Source organism: Colletotrichum graminicola, assembly GCF_000149035.1.
Source record: "Colletotrichum graminicola M1.001 genomic scaffold supercont1.206, whole genome shotgun sequence".
Taxonomy (NCBI): domain Eukaryota; kingdom Fungi; phylum Ascomycota; class Sordariomycetes; order Glomerellales; family Glomerellaceae; genus Colletotrichum; species Colletotrichum graminicola.
Window position 1 is genome coordinate 4,303 of NW_007361210.1, and position 14,287 is coordinate 18,589.

General features: G+C 38.8%; 3 protein-coding genes across 3 annotated transcripts; all 3 read left to right on the forward strand.

Moving 5' to 3' along the window:
• Positions 1 to 237: 237 nt before the first annotated feature.
• GLRG_11930 (uncharacterized protein) lies at positions 238 to 1,271 on the forward strand (the record flags this gene model as incomplete). Its single annotated transcript, XM_008102612.1, has 2 exons — positions 238 to 592; positions 640 to 1,271. The coding sequence occupies 2 exons, from the start codon at positions 238 to 240 to the stop codon at positions 1,269 to 1,271; spliced, it is 987 nt and encodes a 328-aa protein (XP_008100803.1).
• A 2,523-nt stretch (positions 1,272 to 3,794) lies between these two features.
• GLRG_11931 (uncharacterized protein) lies at positions 3,795 to 4,787 on the forward strand (the record flags this gene model as incomplete). The annotated part of the gene is made up of 1 exon (XM_008102613.1): positions 3,795 to 4,787. One exon carries the CDS (start codon positions 3,795 to 3,797, stop codon positions 4,785 to 4,787), a length of 993 nt encoding a protein of 330 aa, XP_008100804.1.
• A 2,660-nt stretch (positions 4,788 to 7,447) lies between these two features.
• On the forward strand, positions 7,448 to 9,051 carry GLRG_11932 (uncharacterized protein; the record flags this gene model as incomplete). Its single annotated transcript, XM_008102614.1, has 3 exons — positions 7,448 to 8,233; positions 8,279 to 8,629; positions 8,677 to 9,051. Coding segments are annotated over 3 exons (1,512 nt in total), but the record flags the coding sequence as incomplete, so codon positions are not given.
• Between the last annotated feature and the right edge of the window lie 5,236 nt (positions 9,052 to 14,287).

Here is a 14,287-nt window from a genome sequence, read left to right on the forward strand (position 1 = left end):
AGATATGTGATGAGGCGTGGTGTGATAAGAATTGGCCACTCACAGGCCGGTGTTTACAGGAAGGGTCATGACAAGCATTGGGGAAATTTGCTGGGGCAAGTGGGCTAAGCTAAACATCCTGGCATTTTCGGTGCGTCAATAAGTACTTTGCCTGTCATAATCCAATCGCTTGCCGCTTCCCAATATTCTTTTTCTTCCCAATTTTCTCTCCAAACCCCCCCGCTATGGACCCTCTTGATGGAGTATGATAAACCACAGTATTGGCAAGAACTCACCACACTAACGCTTCAAAACTATGGGAGGAGTGGTACATACGGGGTAAAAACTGCTCTATCGATCGCAAAACAAGCCGATGTGACTTCTATAGAGCGGATCCTTGTCGACACCAGCGAACCCGTCTGGCTCGCCTACTACGCGGCAAAGAAAAAGATATCATCACAACACGGGTTCAGAGGTCAGGCCAAACTCAAGGATTCCCTCGACAGACTCGAGCAAGGGCCTACCGAATCCAAGTGTGCCTTCGCAAGGCAGCTCGCCTCGTCAATGGAAGCTGAAAAAGACAATGGCACAACTCAACCTGCTAAACGACGTCGTAGGTGGTTCACCCAACAATCGATATCCCTTCTGAAATCTTTCTAGGCGTCACGAATCACGCGGCAGCTGCTGTGTCATCATTTACAATGTCAAGTAACTCCAATCCGGAATACAGCGACTCAGAACATATATCGGCAGTCTCTGGGAGGAACGTATATGTTGGAGCTCCACTCAAGCAAGCCGAGGAACTGATCAATGACCAGTTCTGGGACTCGATCGAAAGGATAGAGAGCAAGGAGCACCCTGGTACATGGTTCGCCGACATGTCGATGATATTCCAACAAGGACACATCCGAGACCGTTTCGGATGTCAGATGGAAATCGGAATCACGGAGGAAAAGGTAGCAGACCTTGCGCTCGAGTACTTTGGCGTGAAGGTGGAAATCAAGGATGGCGTCAGATCAGTGCGCATTCCAGGGGGTTGCAAAATAGAGCCTGACCCATCGATTACACTGCGGGGCTGTCGGCGAGATCTCACCGGTCTGTTTCGGATTGGGCGCGATTTGCTCCAAGCCGCATATACATCTCCTATCTACCAGCTTGAGGACGCCAAAGGGCTCAACCACACGGAGGGCGTTTCGATGGCGATATCAGGCCACGCAAAGGAGAGTGCTAAGCTCAAAGTGTTCTTGGGAGAGTGGTATGCGTCGACAGTTAAGAAGAAATTCTATGGTTAAGCCTAAGCCGGCTCCTTCACTTTCCCTCCTTCAAGCAAGAGGCTAACGCCTTTCTGTAACCGTACTTGGCCATTGCACGCCTCTAGCCGCTGAAGAGGTGGCAGATGTTCCTTCTCAGTTTCGAATACTTTTACAGTGCATCCCTGCCAGTATACCATCTGTCCCGACCCAACTATTGGCTGGGGGCCCCTTTTCGCGTCGGAGAAGAAGTCATCGTTCTTGTCGAGCTCCTTTGGTTCAAATACCTTTAGCATGTTAGCTCAGGTCATGACGATAAGCAAGAATGGACGCACCGCCATCGGGATCTGATCTGTATGAACAGCTAGCCCGCAACAGCTCGGGTAGCTAACGTCTTTCGTACTCTGAAAAGGGAGGGTTTCGAGTGTCTACTGCTGAAAGAAGTGACGAGAGCTTGATTCTGCCCGTTCGTGAGGTTTTCGTCACAGTTTGGCATGTCAAACACAGGCATCGTTTGGGTCCCGTTCCAAGAGCCCAAAGGAAGCGCGGGGCTTAGGAACTGCCTGCCCCACCGCCGAAGGCGAGAGTTAGGCACAAATGGCTATCGGGCGTGACTGGAGCACTGTATATAAGAGGTTGACAGTCGTGTTTCCAATCGAATATTGTATAGGTAGCATGGGAAGGATGGATGGAACGGATGGGAGAGGAGGGGCTTAGGAAGTGGGGTACGGGTGACTCAGATAGGTGACAGCAAAAAAAGGGTATTGGACTCTTAGTTCGTAGGAAATTTAGGAAAGGACTAGAATTTTGAATAGAAATTTGGAAGTGTAGGGCAGAGTGGGTCTTGCTGACAGAAGGTTCGAAATGAATATGCAAAGGGTGGGGTGGCACGAGTAAAGCAGGCTTAAGGTTAAAGTGGGAACGGAAGAAACGGTGAAGGGAAATTTCGGAGACGGCTTGGTAGTACAGGTAGTAAAAAGGAAATTTGAATGCTACTTTGTTAGTGGTGGACCAAAAATGGTTGATCCCCACATGGGTAAAGACACAGACCACTCGCCAGGAATCTCAGTGCCAGTCGCCTCGTGGCAATTCCAGCAAAGGCTGAACCATTGGCGATTTCGAGTGTGGGATCGCTCCAAGAATTGCATGCTAGAGTCCTAGGCCCAGCCCACCTGGTCTGTTTGGTTCGATCAGATCATGGCGTTACAGGATGACCGAATGTGGGATATTTCAACACATCAGAGCACGCACCTTGGTCGCATAATGGGCCTTCTTGTGACTTGCCCGTCATGGCTGCCTTGGAAAGACGTGCTGGCACCGTACCACCATGTCTGATAAGGAACGGTTTCTGCATAGCCCACGCCTAGGTCACAATGACAGGACCGTCTTTCGACTTGCATAACGAACCAGCGAGAACTGCAGGCCGTTCCTGGTTGTGCATAGGGGTACTTAAGCCCTTTGAGGCATTTGTGTATTGGCTTGATATGTTACTCCGCGTTGAAGTACGACAGGGGTTGATGCCATAGTCATCATCCATCCGCGGCATATGCAGGGCACCCCAGCATAGGAGCTCATGGTGGGCCCTACCCGGGTAGCTCACTTACCAGGTTCGCCTTCACTGCAAGACAGCTCTGGCGACTACACCATGGATACATGTGTGGGTGTGTACTCGCTAGCGTTATTCAAACGGGCATGTAGTCCTACATCCCACGCTCACAGCAGGTCCGGCTCCCAACACCGCCAGACCTCCATCGATCTGGAGTTCGGATCAAACCCGTGTGCTTGATCCTATCCTATTTACTGACCACCACTGCTCCACAAAAAGGGTAGCAGCAATTGCGCCATGCAGCCACGAGCCTGTGCATGCACAGAACGCCAACAACAAAAGCCAAAACAAATGTCAGGCGCAACCGTCCTCCCGGGACAGGTTGAGCCCAGCCCGTGGTCACTTCAAGCGTACCACCTCCACATATACAGTACCCCTACCTGGATGCTGGTTACGCCCACCTCACAATCAAACTTTCAGCGAGTTGTGAGTGCATAGACCTGCAAACAGAAAGAATACCTTTGGGAGAACGGACTCACTTGAGCGAGTAGGCGGTTCGCTTGCCGCTCTCTTCTTAGCAGTGCCTGTGCCAAGATGATGGTGCATTTTGCCATCCAACTTACATCCCTGACTCAAGGAGGACGATCTTATCCGCACGAATTGAGACTGTACGTCCGGAAATATCCCCTAGCTCCACAACCTCACTGGCTCCGGGCGTGGCACCTCCCGTCCTTGTTTGTCTTGTCCACGTCGGGTAAGCCAGCGGCGTCTTCTGCCTCCCGATTTCGTGTCTATCTCCTCCACCGCTGTAACCCTCCGTTTACAAAGGCAGGCGCAAAAATGCTGTCTTCCCATGTGGGATGTTGTTATCATTTCTGCTGCCGCCAGGCAGCGCATTGTAGTAATTCGGTACCTCGGGATTCTGCACCTAGAGATTTAACTATAAAACCTGGGCTTCCCTCAGCTTTGTTCTTTCGCCGATCCCTATACAGGCATCGACAACAAGATAACGAATCATCATGAGCAACATTTTCATCAAATATCCGCCACTTGTGGGGCTCTACAACAGATGGGCGGGCGATCCCATCGAGTACGGGGCCGCAGCTTTGTTACAAAACATTGTCATTATCTTTTTCAAGATCGAAGATAGTTTCTGCCCGGCGTTTGAGCAGCCTCCAGACCTAGGGTCTCGCAGAAATTACCGAATTGACGTACTCATCTTCGAACACAATATCATGTATTCTGCACCTGGGTTGCTTGTTCCGAGATTGCTGCTGGAGATGAAAGGTGGAGGCGGATCATCCAAGGCGGTTGAGAGCCAAGCTCTGGCAAATGCTCGAGCATCTATCCAGCAGTACAGCCTTGTCGGTCTCTTCGTGCAAACAGTCCTCGGGATTGAACGCGCCTTATACTTCCGGTTTTGGTGGATGGACTCGGTCAGTCTTCAGCTTCAGCCTCTCGACGGTGGCCCCAAATCTGGGTCACGCGATGGACGCAGCGCATATGTTGAGTTGAGTACTGAAGGTGGAAACAAGTTGGAAAGCTACTATAATCAAGTCAAAAGTGGTACACCAATTATACCCACAGAGGAACACGGACAAGACCCGCTGGACCCGCTCGCACAGGAGGTGGACCATTCAGCAGACAACCTACCAAACGAGACCTTGGGCTATGAAGGCGATGCCATGATGGCTGATATTGCCGCGCAACAAGGGGGGGTTTCTGAGTCGGAACCTGAGGAGATGGACCAAGAAGCCGGAGCCGGTCCCTCCCAAGCCCCTCAGGGGACAGGTCAGAGCCGAAACGCAACTCCCAAACGGATTGAGATTACCTATGAATCACATACGTTGCGCAAGGACAAGTTCCTTTTCAGAAAGCACAAGAAAGGTAGGATACACAGTACCGAGATTGAGGACTGGGACGTGAAACGAACTCGTGATGGAGAGGTATGGACCTGGAAGAAGGATAAGAAGTACTGGGGCTACAGGCCACATGGTATGAGCAGACGTTGAGTCTCTAATACTCTCCTATTTCTACAACTCTGTTTTCCATCTTTCGTTTTCCCCGATCTGTTTTCTGTCGCTGCCTTTCCGTCTCTCTTCTGTCTCTCTCTTTCCACTTGTTTAGTACATATACGATTTTTGGGACTTCGAGAGCAAATCTACATGCATTCCATATATCGTATTTCGTCTCTGCCAATAAGTCAAAGCACCCACTTATGGCCCCCCCCTGCATTTGGCCCACCCCAAAAATGCCTCCCAGCCACCAACTTTCTAGATAACCTCCAAATTTAAACTATTACAACATTTTTAATTTTTTATTAAATTACTTTATTTTTTTAGAATACCTTCTTTAATACCCTATAGTCTAATATACTAAAGATAAGGTTAAGGGGGTAATTACTAATATTATAAGTAGTATATCTTATTAGGTTACCTCTAAGTAATAAGGTGTACTATAATTAACACTTTAGTATTATATAAATAGTTACTAATAGTAATTAGTTACCTTTAAAGACCTTTAGTAACTATTAGCTACTTAGGAGGCTAGCCTAGCTACTTAGGTAACTGCTTAGGCTAACCTTAGGCTGCTACTAACCTATTAATAACTTAAGGACTTTACCTATTATATCCTTTATACTATAAGGGATACCTAACCTATAGGTAAGAAATAAGTAGATAGCTTTATTAGGAGGAACCTATCTATTAAGGTCTAGAGAAGTTAATTTATTAATTTAAGGTGTGTTAATAAGGTATTTACTAAGGTTATTAGGGACTAGTTTAAATATCTTACTATACCTTATATTTAGGCTATTAACCTAGCTAATAGATATAATATAGATAAGACTAGTATCCTTAAGGGTAAAGGTAATAATAGGCTAGTGCTAGGTAGGGCTATAATATATATAGTAAGGAAAAAGCAGCCTAGATTAAGGGCCTAAGTATTTATTATTAAGTGTATATTTACTAAAGGTAATACTTTTTATCCCTTAGTTATATATAAAGGTAAGAAGGTCTAGTAGTAGTAGTTTCCTCTTAATCTTAATCTATATAATAAATAGGAATTTATAGTAATAAAGAATAGATAGACTACTAATAATACTACTATTAAATAGTTAGAAAAGGTCTTTCTCCTTTAAACTAAGCCCTCTTAGCCTAATTAGGCTAAACTACTTATCCTAAATAGGTATAAAAGCTATATAATAATAAAGTTTATATAGCTATACTATATTAATAACGTCTATTTATTATTCTTACTTTTATATACCTCTTATATCCTCTAGCTACTTAACTAGTTAGTCTTTAGCCTTATTAAGGTAGTATATAAGAAGAAGCTAGGATATCTAAGTTAGTAGATTAACTTTACTATTATAAGTAAAAAGAACTTTATTTCTTACTATTATAAGGCTTATCTAGCTAAATTAACTATAGGTAATATTAAAAGTAGCTAGAAATACACTAGGTTATAGCCTATTAGTATAGTAAAGCTACTTATAAATAGGCTACTAGTTTAAAAGGTAATAATAACACTATTAATACTATTAATACTACTTAATCTAGCTACTAAAGATATCTATAAGGCCTAAGATACTAATAGTATAAATAGTTAGCTATTTAGTGTAAAGTAGTCTACGCTAAGGAAAGTAAAGGACCTTAAGGATTAACTTTAACTATTTAGCTAACTAAAGTAAAATATTACTATATAATACTAGCTCTTTAGAAAGGTTAAAAAAGGCTTCTAAGAGCAGTTATATATACTAGCTGCTGCCTAGTAAAAAATAAGCCTTCTAGAAGCCTAAGTTACTAACAGTATAACTAGAAAACAGAAGGCTGTTACACTAGATCTAAATATAAAGTTTGTAATAATTAAGGAGGTGCAGCAAGCCTAGATTGTAGCTAGTAATACTAAAAGTAAGCTAGATGAATCTAGCGCATTAGAATTACCTAGTAAGGCTAAAAGCTGTATTATCGTGGCATTAAGAGGTTATTAATAGTTAATTAAATAAAGTAGTGGTGTTGTGATAGCATCGTTTTTAGGGTGGGCCAAATGCAGGGGGGGGCTATAAGTAGGTGCTTTAACTTATCATAAGCTAAGGCGAAGGAGGTCAGGGCTGGAGGATAAAGAGCAGGTCATAGGGAATGTTATGGTGGAGAACGGAGCTCCAGAGCCGCTCCCGCCTTGGGGTCATTCCTTGAGTCCAGGCTTCGCAGACTGGTCTAGCCGTGGCTCTGCTCTTTCGCGTCTGGTCACTTCCTGATGCTTAGGATATTGAAGTCAAGTAAGCCATACATGTATGTTGCAAGGTCGGCTGCTACGTCAATACCGTCGCAAAGATGAGGCAATGAGAATTGGGTTCTTTAATAAAAAGCCGGCTGCGCCTTAGCTACCCAGATACACCACACGCCCGATATGTTTATGACACTGCCAGGACTTTCAAGGCTGGATCGGAGCCAGTATGTGGGTTGGGCTCCTCCCGATCTAAGTGCCTGAGGCATCAATTAGATCACTCAAGTGCTGGAACAGCTATAACCCGGCATTGAACATGCTTTTTGGCGTCAGGTGCTGAGTCATCTGAGACATGTATCATGGTCCGGCTTCATATTAATTCCCCTCCAGAGCTGGCATTCCCCCCCAAATCATCTGTTTTCGCTCTTTGCCCTTCCTTGCTACCATGACTTTCTGCATCACACAACGATGTGGCCTGTGCAGATTCAGGCTTCACGACGGAGAGCGCATTGTCGCTGGTGAGTCTAGTCACCCTCTTGTCATCGCTCCTCTAATTCCGACAAAAGTGGAGGACGCTGGTCAGATTTCCGACGACATGGTCTATGAAGACAATGCAGTTGACCAACGTGGATCGAGCTATATGAAATGTCTGGGGGACTGTTCACACTGGGAAGGGCGAACAACAGGCTGTCATGTCGAATGCGCCAATCAGGTATCTCCTTGGCCCGTCTCAGAAGCCGTCAAGGTGTTGGCCTTTAATTATACGCCGACACCTTCTGAGTGCGACATCCGGGAAGCCTGGCTTCGTCAAACATTCGTCGCTTTCCTGAACGGGACTTTTCGTCGACTACCCCCTGAGCTATGTTCTAAGATTGCTGCGAATTTGTGTATTCGAACATACGCAGTGGCATGCGCCAAAGCTCTTCGCGCTGTGCGCGGTGGGGAATTCTCCCTGTGCCTCTCGTCCAAGATCTGGGGCCGTTTTACAGAGTTCGAAGGCTCTTCGTACCTGTCGTCGCTGAGTAACAATGGCGATGACTACCACAATCACCTCATCTTTGAACCCGACCCTACTTCAGCCCTCGGGAGATTTGTGTATCTTGCGGAGGATTACTTCGGTGTTAGGAAGATGTTTTTCAGCTATCCCACACCGGATGTCGAGGAACTTCGAGGTCTTTGGTGGCGGGTAGTGGACCTCGAGCGTTCCCCCACACTTGCGGCTCGAAGCAGGGTACTGTATTCAATTTGCTATTTAGACATCACTAACACGATCCAGTGTCTCAAACTACGTTGGTTCGTTTCTAAGGGTCCAAACTCGAACCAACATCGCTGGGCGAACGTCCTGTGGGCTGTCCCTCCATCCACGGCGCCTCGTTTGATTAAACTTGAGGTGTCACCTGAAGTAGAGAGAATGTCCGTAGTGTCGTGTAACGACCCAAGTGTGGTTGCGTATTCGGTCCATTGGAATACTCGAATCATGTCGATACATACTCATACCCGAGAGAAAGAGCTGTCAATGTACCATAACCGAGCCAACGGAATCTGGCTATTTTTTCCGTTGTACGACCACGAGAACATAGCAGAAATTTGGATCCGCGGTACAACAAAGCAAGAAATAGCATTAATTGTAAGTGCTTTGGTCCATGGGAAAACTCCATATTAACACGTGTGCAGCTCACAACAACTCGAGGCCGAAGCCTTGTCTTTGGTCCGCATTTGGACATCCTACCAACGACAAGGCTTGCTTTGATAGATCTCCCGTCCCAGGACTCATCGAGCCGAATTTTTGTTGAGGAATCATCTGTCGGCATACGTAACGTGGCATTCGAGAGTTCCAACCCGGAGCCAGCGTTGAGCCCCTCTGTTAGCCTCCCTCAGCCGACGTACAGGGCCCCGGTGTCAAACCCACAAACGCCCTGGTTCTATTCAACCGCTTCTTTGGATGATGTAGAGGACGTTCGACCGTGTCAGCGCAGTATCGGTGGACGAAACATAATCATCGGTCTTCTCCTTCGCTATGTTGATGGTCACGAGGCATGTTTGGGACAGGTTCGATTAGACTGCTTAGGGGTACGCATTGGCGTTCATGGATGTTCTGGAATTTGCTTTGGTCTCTCTGCTGACAGGTATGGTACGTACGTTGTCTCCTTGAAGATGTCACCGCCACACCGTGTTTCTAATGAAAACATGACCTGGGTCGAGTTCAGTGTTGGTGACTCGGTGGACTGGTGGTACTCGTATTTCTACTCCAAAGTATATCCCAAGAAAGGATAAAGCCTACCAATCTAAGAATCTGTCGCACCTAAATGACGGGGTAGGCTTGTCGTCTCTCGGACAACCATATGATCTTTGTATGTCTCCACTGGTGGAGTAGTGTTCCTTCTTCAAGCGATGCCTGGAAAGTCCATAGGACCTAATCCTGCACCACCGGTTATAGTTGTTTCTAGACCACTACCAGGAGCCCATCCTCTCCAGGTGCCTTCTAGGACTTTGTTACAAACAGCTGCCGTTCTACTTCCTCTGCTGTAATAGGTAGTATATCTACAGCAGCTCTCTATAGTCTATCACCCTCCTCTTTAATATTAAAAGCGCGTAGGGTATAAGGGACTCTTGCGGTGCGGTGAATATATAGAACACTATAACTACTAAAAGTAACATAAGATTCCTTACTAATTAGTATATAAATTATATTAATCTATCTAGAATTAATATTAATTATAAGTATTAAACTATAGAATTAAGTATAATTATACCTTAATTAGGTAGGTAATTACTCCTAATTATCTTATATTATTATAATTAAAAGTAAATTATAGAGAGGCTTTAGTTTAATTAGAAGGTAGGTATAAGTATAAAGAATAAATTATATATATTAGAGTAAGGTAGGGTAATTAGCCTAAAGCAAGACAGTATACAGGCTAATTAGAAGATCCTAATCCTAATTAAGTATAGAGATATAAGCTAGCGTTAATAGATTTAGAGATAAACACGTATAATTTATCCTTTATACTTATACCTACCTTCTAATTAAACTAGAGCCTCTTTATAATTTACCTTTAATTATAATAACATAAGATAATTAGGAGTAATTACCTACCTAATTAAGGTATAATTATACTTAATCCTATAGTTTAGCACTTATAATTAATATTAATTCTAAATAGATTAATATAATTTATATACTAATTAATAAGGAATCTTATGTTACTTTTAGTAGTTATAGTGTTCTATATAGTTACTACACTATAAGAGTCCCTTATACCCTATACGCTTTTAATAGTCTCCCCTTCTAAAAGATTAACTATAGGTTTAAACTAATTAGAGAGATATCTAGTTAAGCACACTAAGTAAGTAATTATAAAAAGTAGTAATAATAAGATAATAGGATTATAAGAAGTAACTAATTAAGGGAATAAAGAAAACCTTAAAAAGATAATAAGATAATAAAGTAATAGATTAGTAACTTAGATAATAAAAATTACTTAATTATAAGACTAAGATAATAAGTTAGAACCTTAAAGGTTACTAATTTATAATAATAACTAAAATAGATTATAAAAATACTAAAAGAGCTAAATAAAGCTCTTAAAGGTCCTTATAAGTAAGGTAGTCTGTTATAATTAGTTACTTATAGTTAATTAATATAAGATAGCGCCTTAAGAATTACCTAATCTAGAGATATAGAGCTATTAGCCTTAGGACTCCTTATAAGTATACTAATTTAAATAACTATTATAACTTTATAAAGAAATTATAATAAATTAAAAGACCTTTTTTATTAAAAGTTAGTTAATAAGTTTAGCTAAGGTTAAGGATAATTATATAAATTCTACTAATTAAGAGTATAGCCTTAGTTTAAATAATAAAATAAGTTACCTTAGTACTCTTAAGGAGGATCTTAAAGAGTTTAAATTAGTATATAATTATTAAAATCTTTAACTTAATTAATAAGTTATATACTAAATAACTACTAACTAATATAATAAGTAATAACTATACTACTTTTTTTTAAGAGGCTGCTCCTAAGTATACCTTAGGCTTAACCTTAAACACTACTTTAGTAAGAGGACTAGCTTTTACTAAGTATTAAAAGCTAAAGGGGATTAATCCTTCTAAGGATAAAGAGAGTAATAACACTTCTAATCTTCTACTTATAGTACCTAATTAGAAATAAAAACCTCCCTTTATCTCTTAGGAACTTAATACTTTTATAAATACCTTCTTTACTACTCTTACTACCTAGATTTAGCCTAAGGTCTTATAAGTAATAGTAAATATAGTCCTTAACTAAAGAGAGAACTTAAACTTTTTTAAGATACCTTTTTTAGGCTAGAGTAGTACTATAGTCTTTTCTAGAGATAATATTATTAACTTCTTAAAAAAATATAAGGATTAATATAAGCTTATATAAGTACTAGACTAATTAAGGGGTATACTAGTAGCCTACTATATAAGGGGAGATTATTAAACTTTAGTAAAAGATATAATTAAGGACTTACCTTAGGACTAAGCTAGGGCTTATCTCTTAAAGGAGTATAAAAGACAGGACGCTAATTAATTCCTTAATAAAGAAGAATAAATTAAGAAGAATATAAAGAGGTTACTAATCTTTAGCTTAGACCTACACTTAGCTAAAGCACTTTTTACTAGCGTTAATAATATAATTACTAAAGTAAAGTAATAAGGCCTCTATATAATTTCTAATAAAAGCCTAATTAAGGCTATATATAAGTAATTTAATACTAAGACTATAAAAAAGGTAGTAAATAAAATAAAGATTAGCCTTTTAGCCTTTATTTAATTAATAAAGTATGTAACGTTTAAGAGCAGACTCCTTAATATAATTACTTATAAGAAGAAGTATAGGCCCTTATTTACTAATAGTAAGGCTAATAGTACCTCTATAATTTAACTAGCTTAGTAATAGTCCTAAAAAAACTCTACTTATTAGTACTAAGATTACTAGTAACTAAGATAATTAACTATTAACGTCTAGGTTAACTAACTAGTCCTAGGTAATACTAATTAAGACCTTACTAATAGTATAAGTAAACTTAAGATATATTAGAATTCTATTTAGCTAAGGGGGTTTACTTAAGTGTTTAAGGTTAGTATAGTATAACTAAATTAGGTAAAAGTATTAGGACTAAAGGATAGATATTAGTACTACTAGTCTAATAAGTATTAATTTATTTAAGATTATAAGTAATACACCTTTAATAAGGACGTATATCTTATAATCTTAGTCTAAAGAGCCTAGTATTATAAGAAGTAAGATAAGTAAAGTCTAATAAATAATATACTATTCCTAGTAATTAAAAATAGCTAATAAAGTAGAGTTACTAATTAAGTTACTTTACTTTCTTATATTATAAATATATTTACTAATAAAGACTATAAGTTTTTAGTAAAGTGTATCCTAAATTAATAAGTTAGATACTTTTAGTAAAGCACTTTAGATTTACTATTTATAGCACTAATAAGTAATATTAGGTGCCTATATATAGTATAACTAGAAGATAAAAAGTAAGAATATACTAACGTCTTTATAGTATAATAAGGTAGGCCTCTTAAGAACTATACTAGCTAGGATAAACGTACTTAAGATAAATTATAAGAGGTATATAGTATAAAGAAGTTAGTTAGGCCTTAGCTAATTAAAAAGAAAACTATTTTATTTACCTTAAAGAATAAAAAGATTATAAAGGTTAATAATAATAGTAACTATAATTATAATCTAGATTAAGTGTCCTTACTAGCTAAAATAAATATAACTATTTTACTATAACTAAAGCCTATAAAACTTATAACTACTCTTAAAGACTATAAACTATATATAAGTAAGGGAGAGCCTAATAAATTAAAAGAAGTTATAGCCTCTAAGTAAGCTTAAGGCCTTAATTTATATTAGGAGATAAAAAAGTTAGCTAATAAAAAGCTAGACGCTCTAGTCTTACTTCTTATTAGACTTCTCTAAAAAATATAGCTAGAGTTTAATATAGCTATAAGTGTTACCTTATATAATTAAGGGTATATTAATACTAAAGGTGTTTAAATTAAGGCCCTAAAGTCCCTAATTAATCTTAGAGAAGTAGCTTAGTAATAAAAAGATATTAAAGAACTACTAAATAAGTATAATACCTTAATTAATAGTAAGTCCTTAATATCTATTAAAATTAATAAAGTATAAGGCGTAAAGCCTATAGTAAAACTACTAACCTTAGTTATTTTAAATATATACCTATAACTAAAAGTCTAAATATTAAATATTAATTAGTTAAATAAAGGCCTTTTAATCTTAGTAACCTTTAACACTAAAGCGTAAGTTAATATCCTCTTAAAGTAGTACGCTAAAGCTACTAGGATTCTATATATAGTTACTAGTCTCTAAATAAGGACTTTTAAGTCTAATCTAGGTAGTAATATAACGTTTAATAGTTTCTACTTTACTAATATCTAGATTAATAGATATAAAGTGACCTCCTGCTTTTTTATTAAGAATAAATAAAAAATAACTAATCTACTTCTACTAGACCTACTTTTTACTTAGGACACTTAACTCTCCTTTAGGTATAGTAAGTAACTAATTACTATATATATCTATATAAAGGAAGCCCTCTTAAAGATTTCTATTAAGGTAATTAGGATAAATAGCTTAACTAAGATTACTAATATTTTACTATAGATTAATAACTATATTATTATAGTCTTTAGGTTAGAAAACTAAATTCTAGTAGTAAACCTAGAAGTACTACTAGATCTAATAAGTTTTAGCTAGAGATTAACCTTAAGGAAGGTAAAAAAATAGTAGCTATAATTAATTAAAACTAAGCTAAAGAGATTATAGCCTTAGTTATATAGGCTATAATTAAACTATAAGTTACTTATATTTATAAGGTAATAGTAGTATGTCTATTAGATTAATAAAACTATAAACTAGTAAAAAAAGATCTTTATAATAAATTTATAAGAAAACTAGTCTCTTACTAAGAGGAGTAGTTAATCTGCTATAGGATCTAGAAATACTAAAATAAAGCTACTTATTAGTATAAGAAAGTTAAAAAAGTAGCTATAATCTATATAATATATAAACATAAGAATTAAAAGGTCTAACTAGTTAATAATACTTTATCTAATAGATTAGTACCTAATAGTAACTTATACTAAGAGATTAAGAAGCTTAAAGGTATAAAGTAGAAGCTTTAAGAATAAATTAGACTATATAATAATATTATTACACTAAAGATTTCTAATATTAAGCCTTAATCTAGACTTACTAATAAGC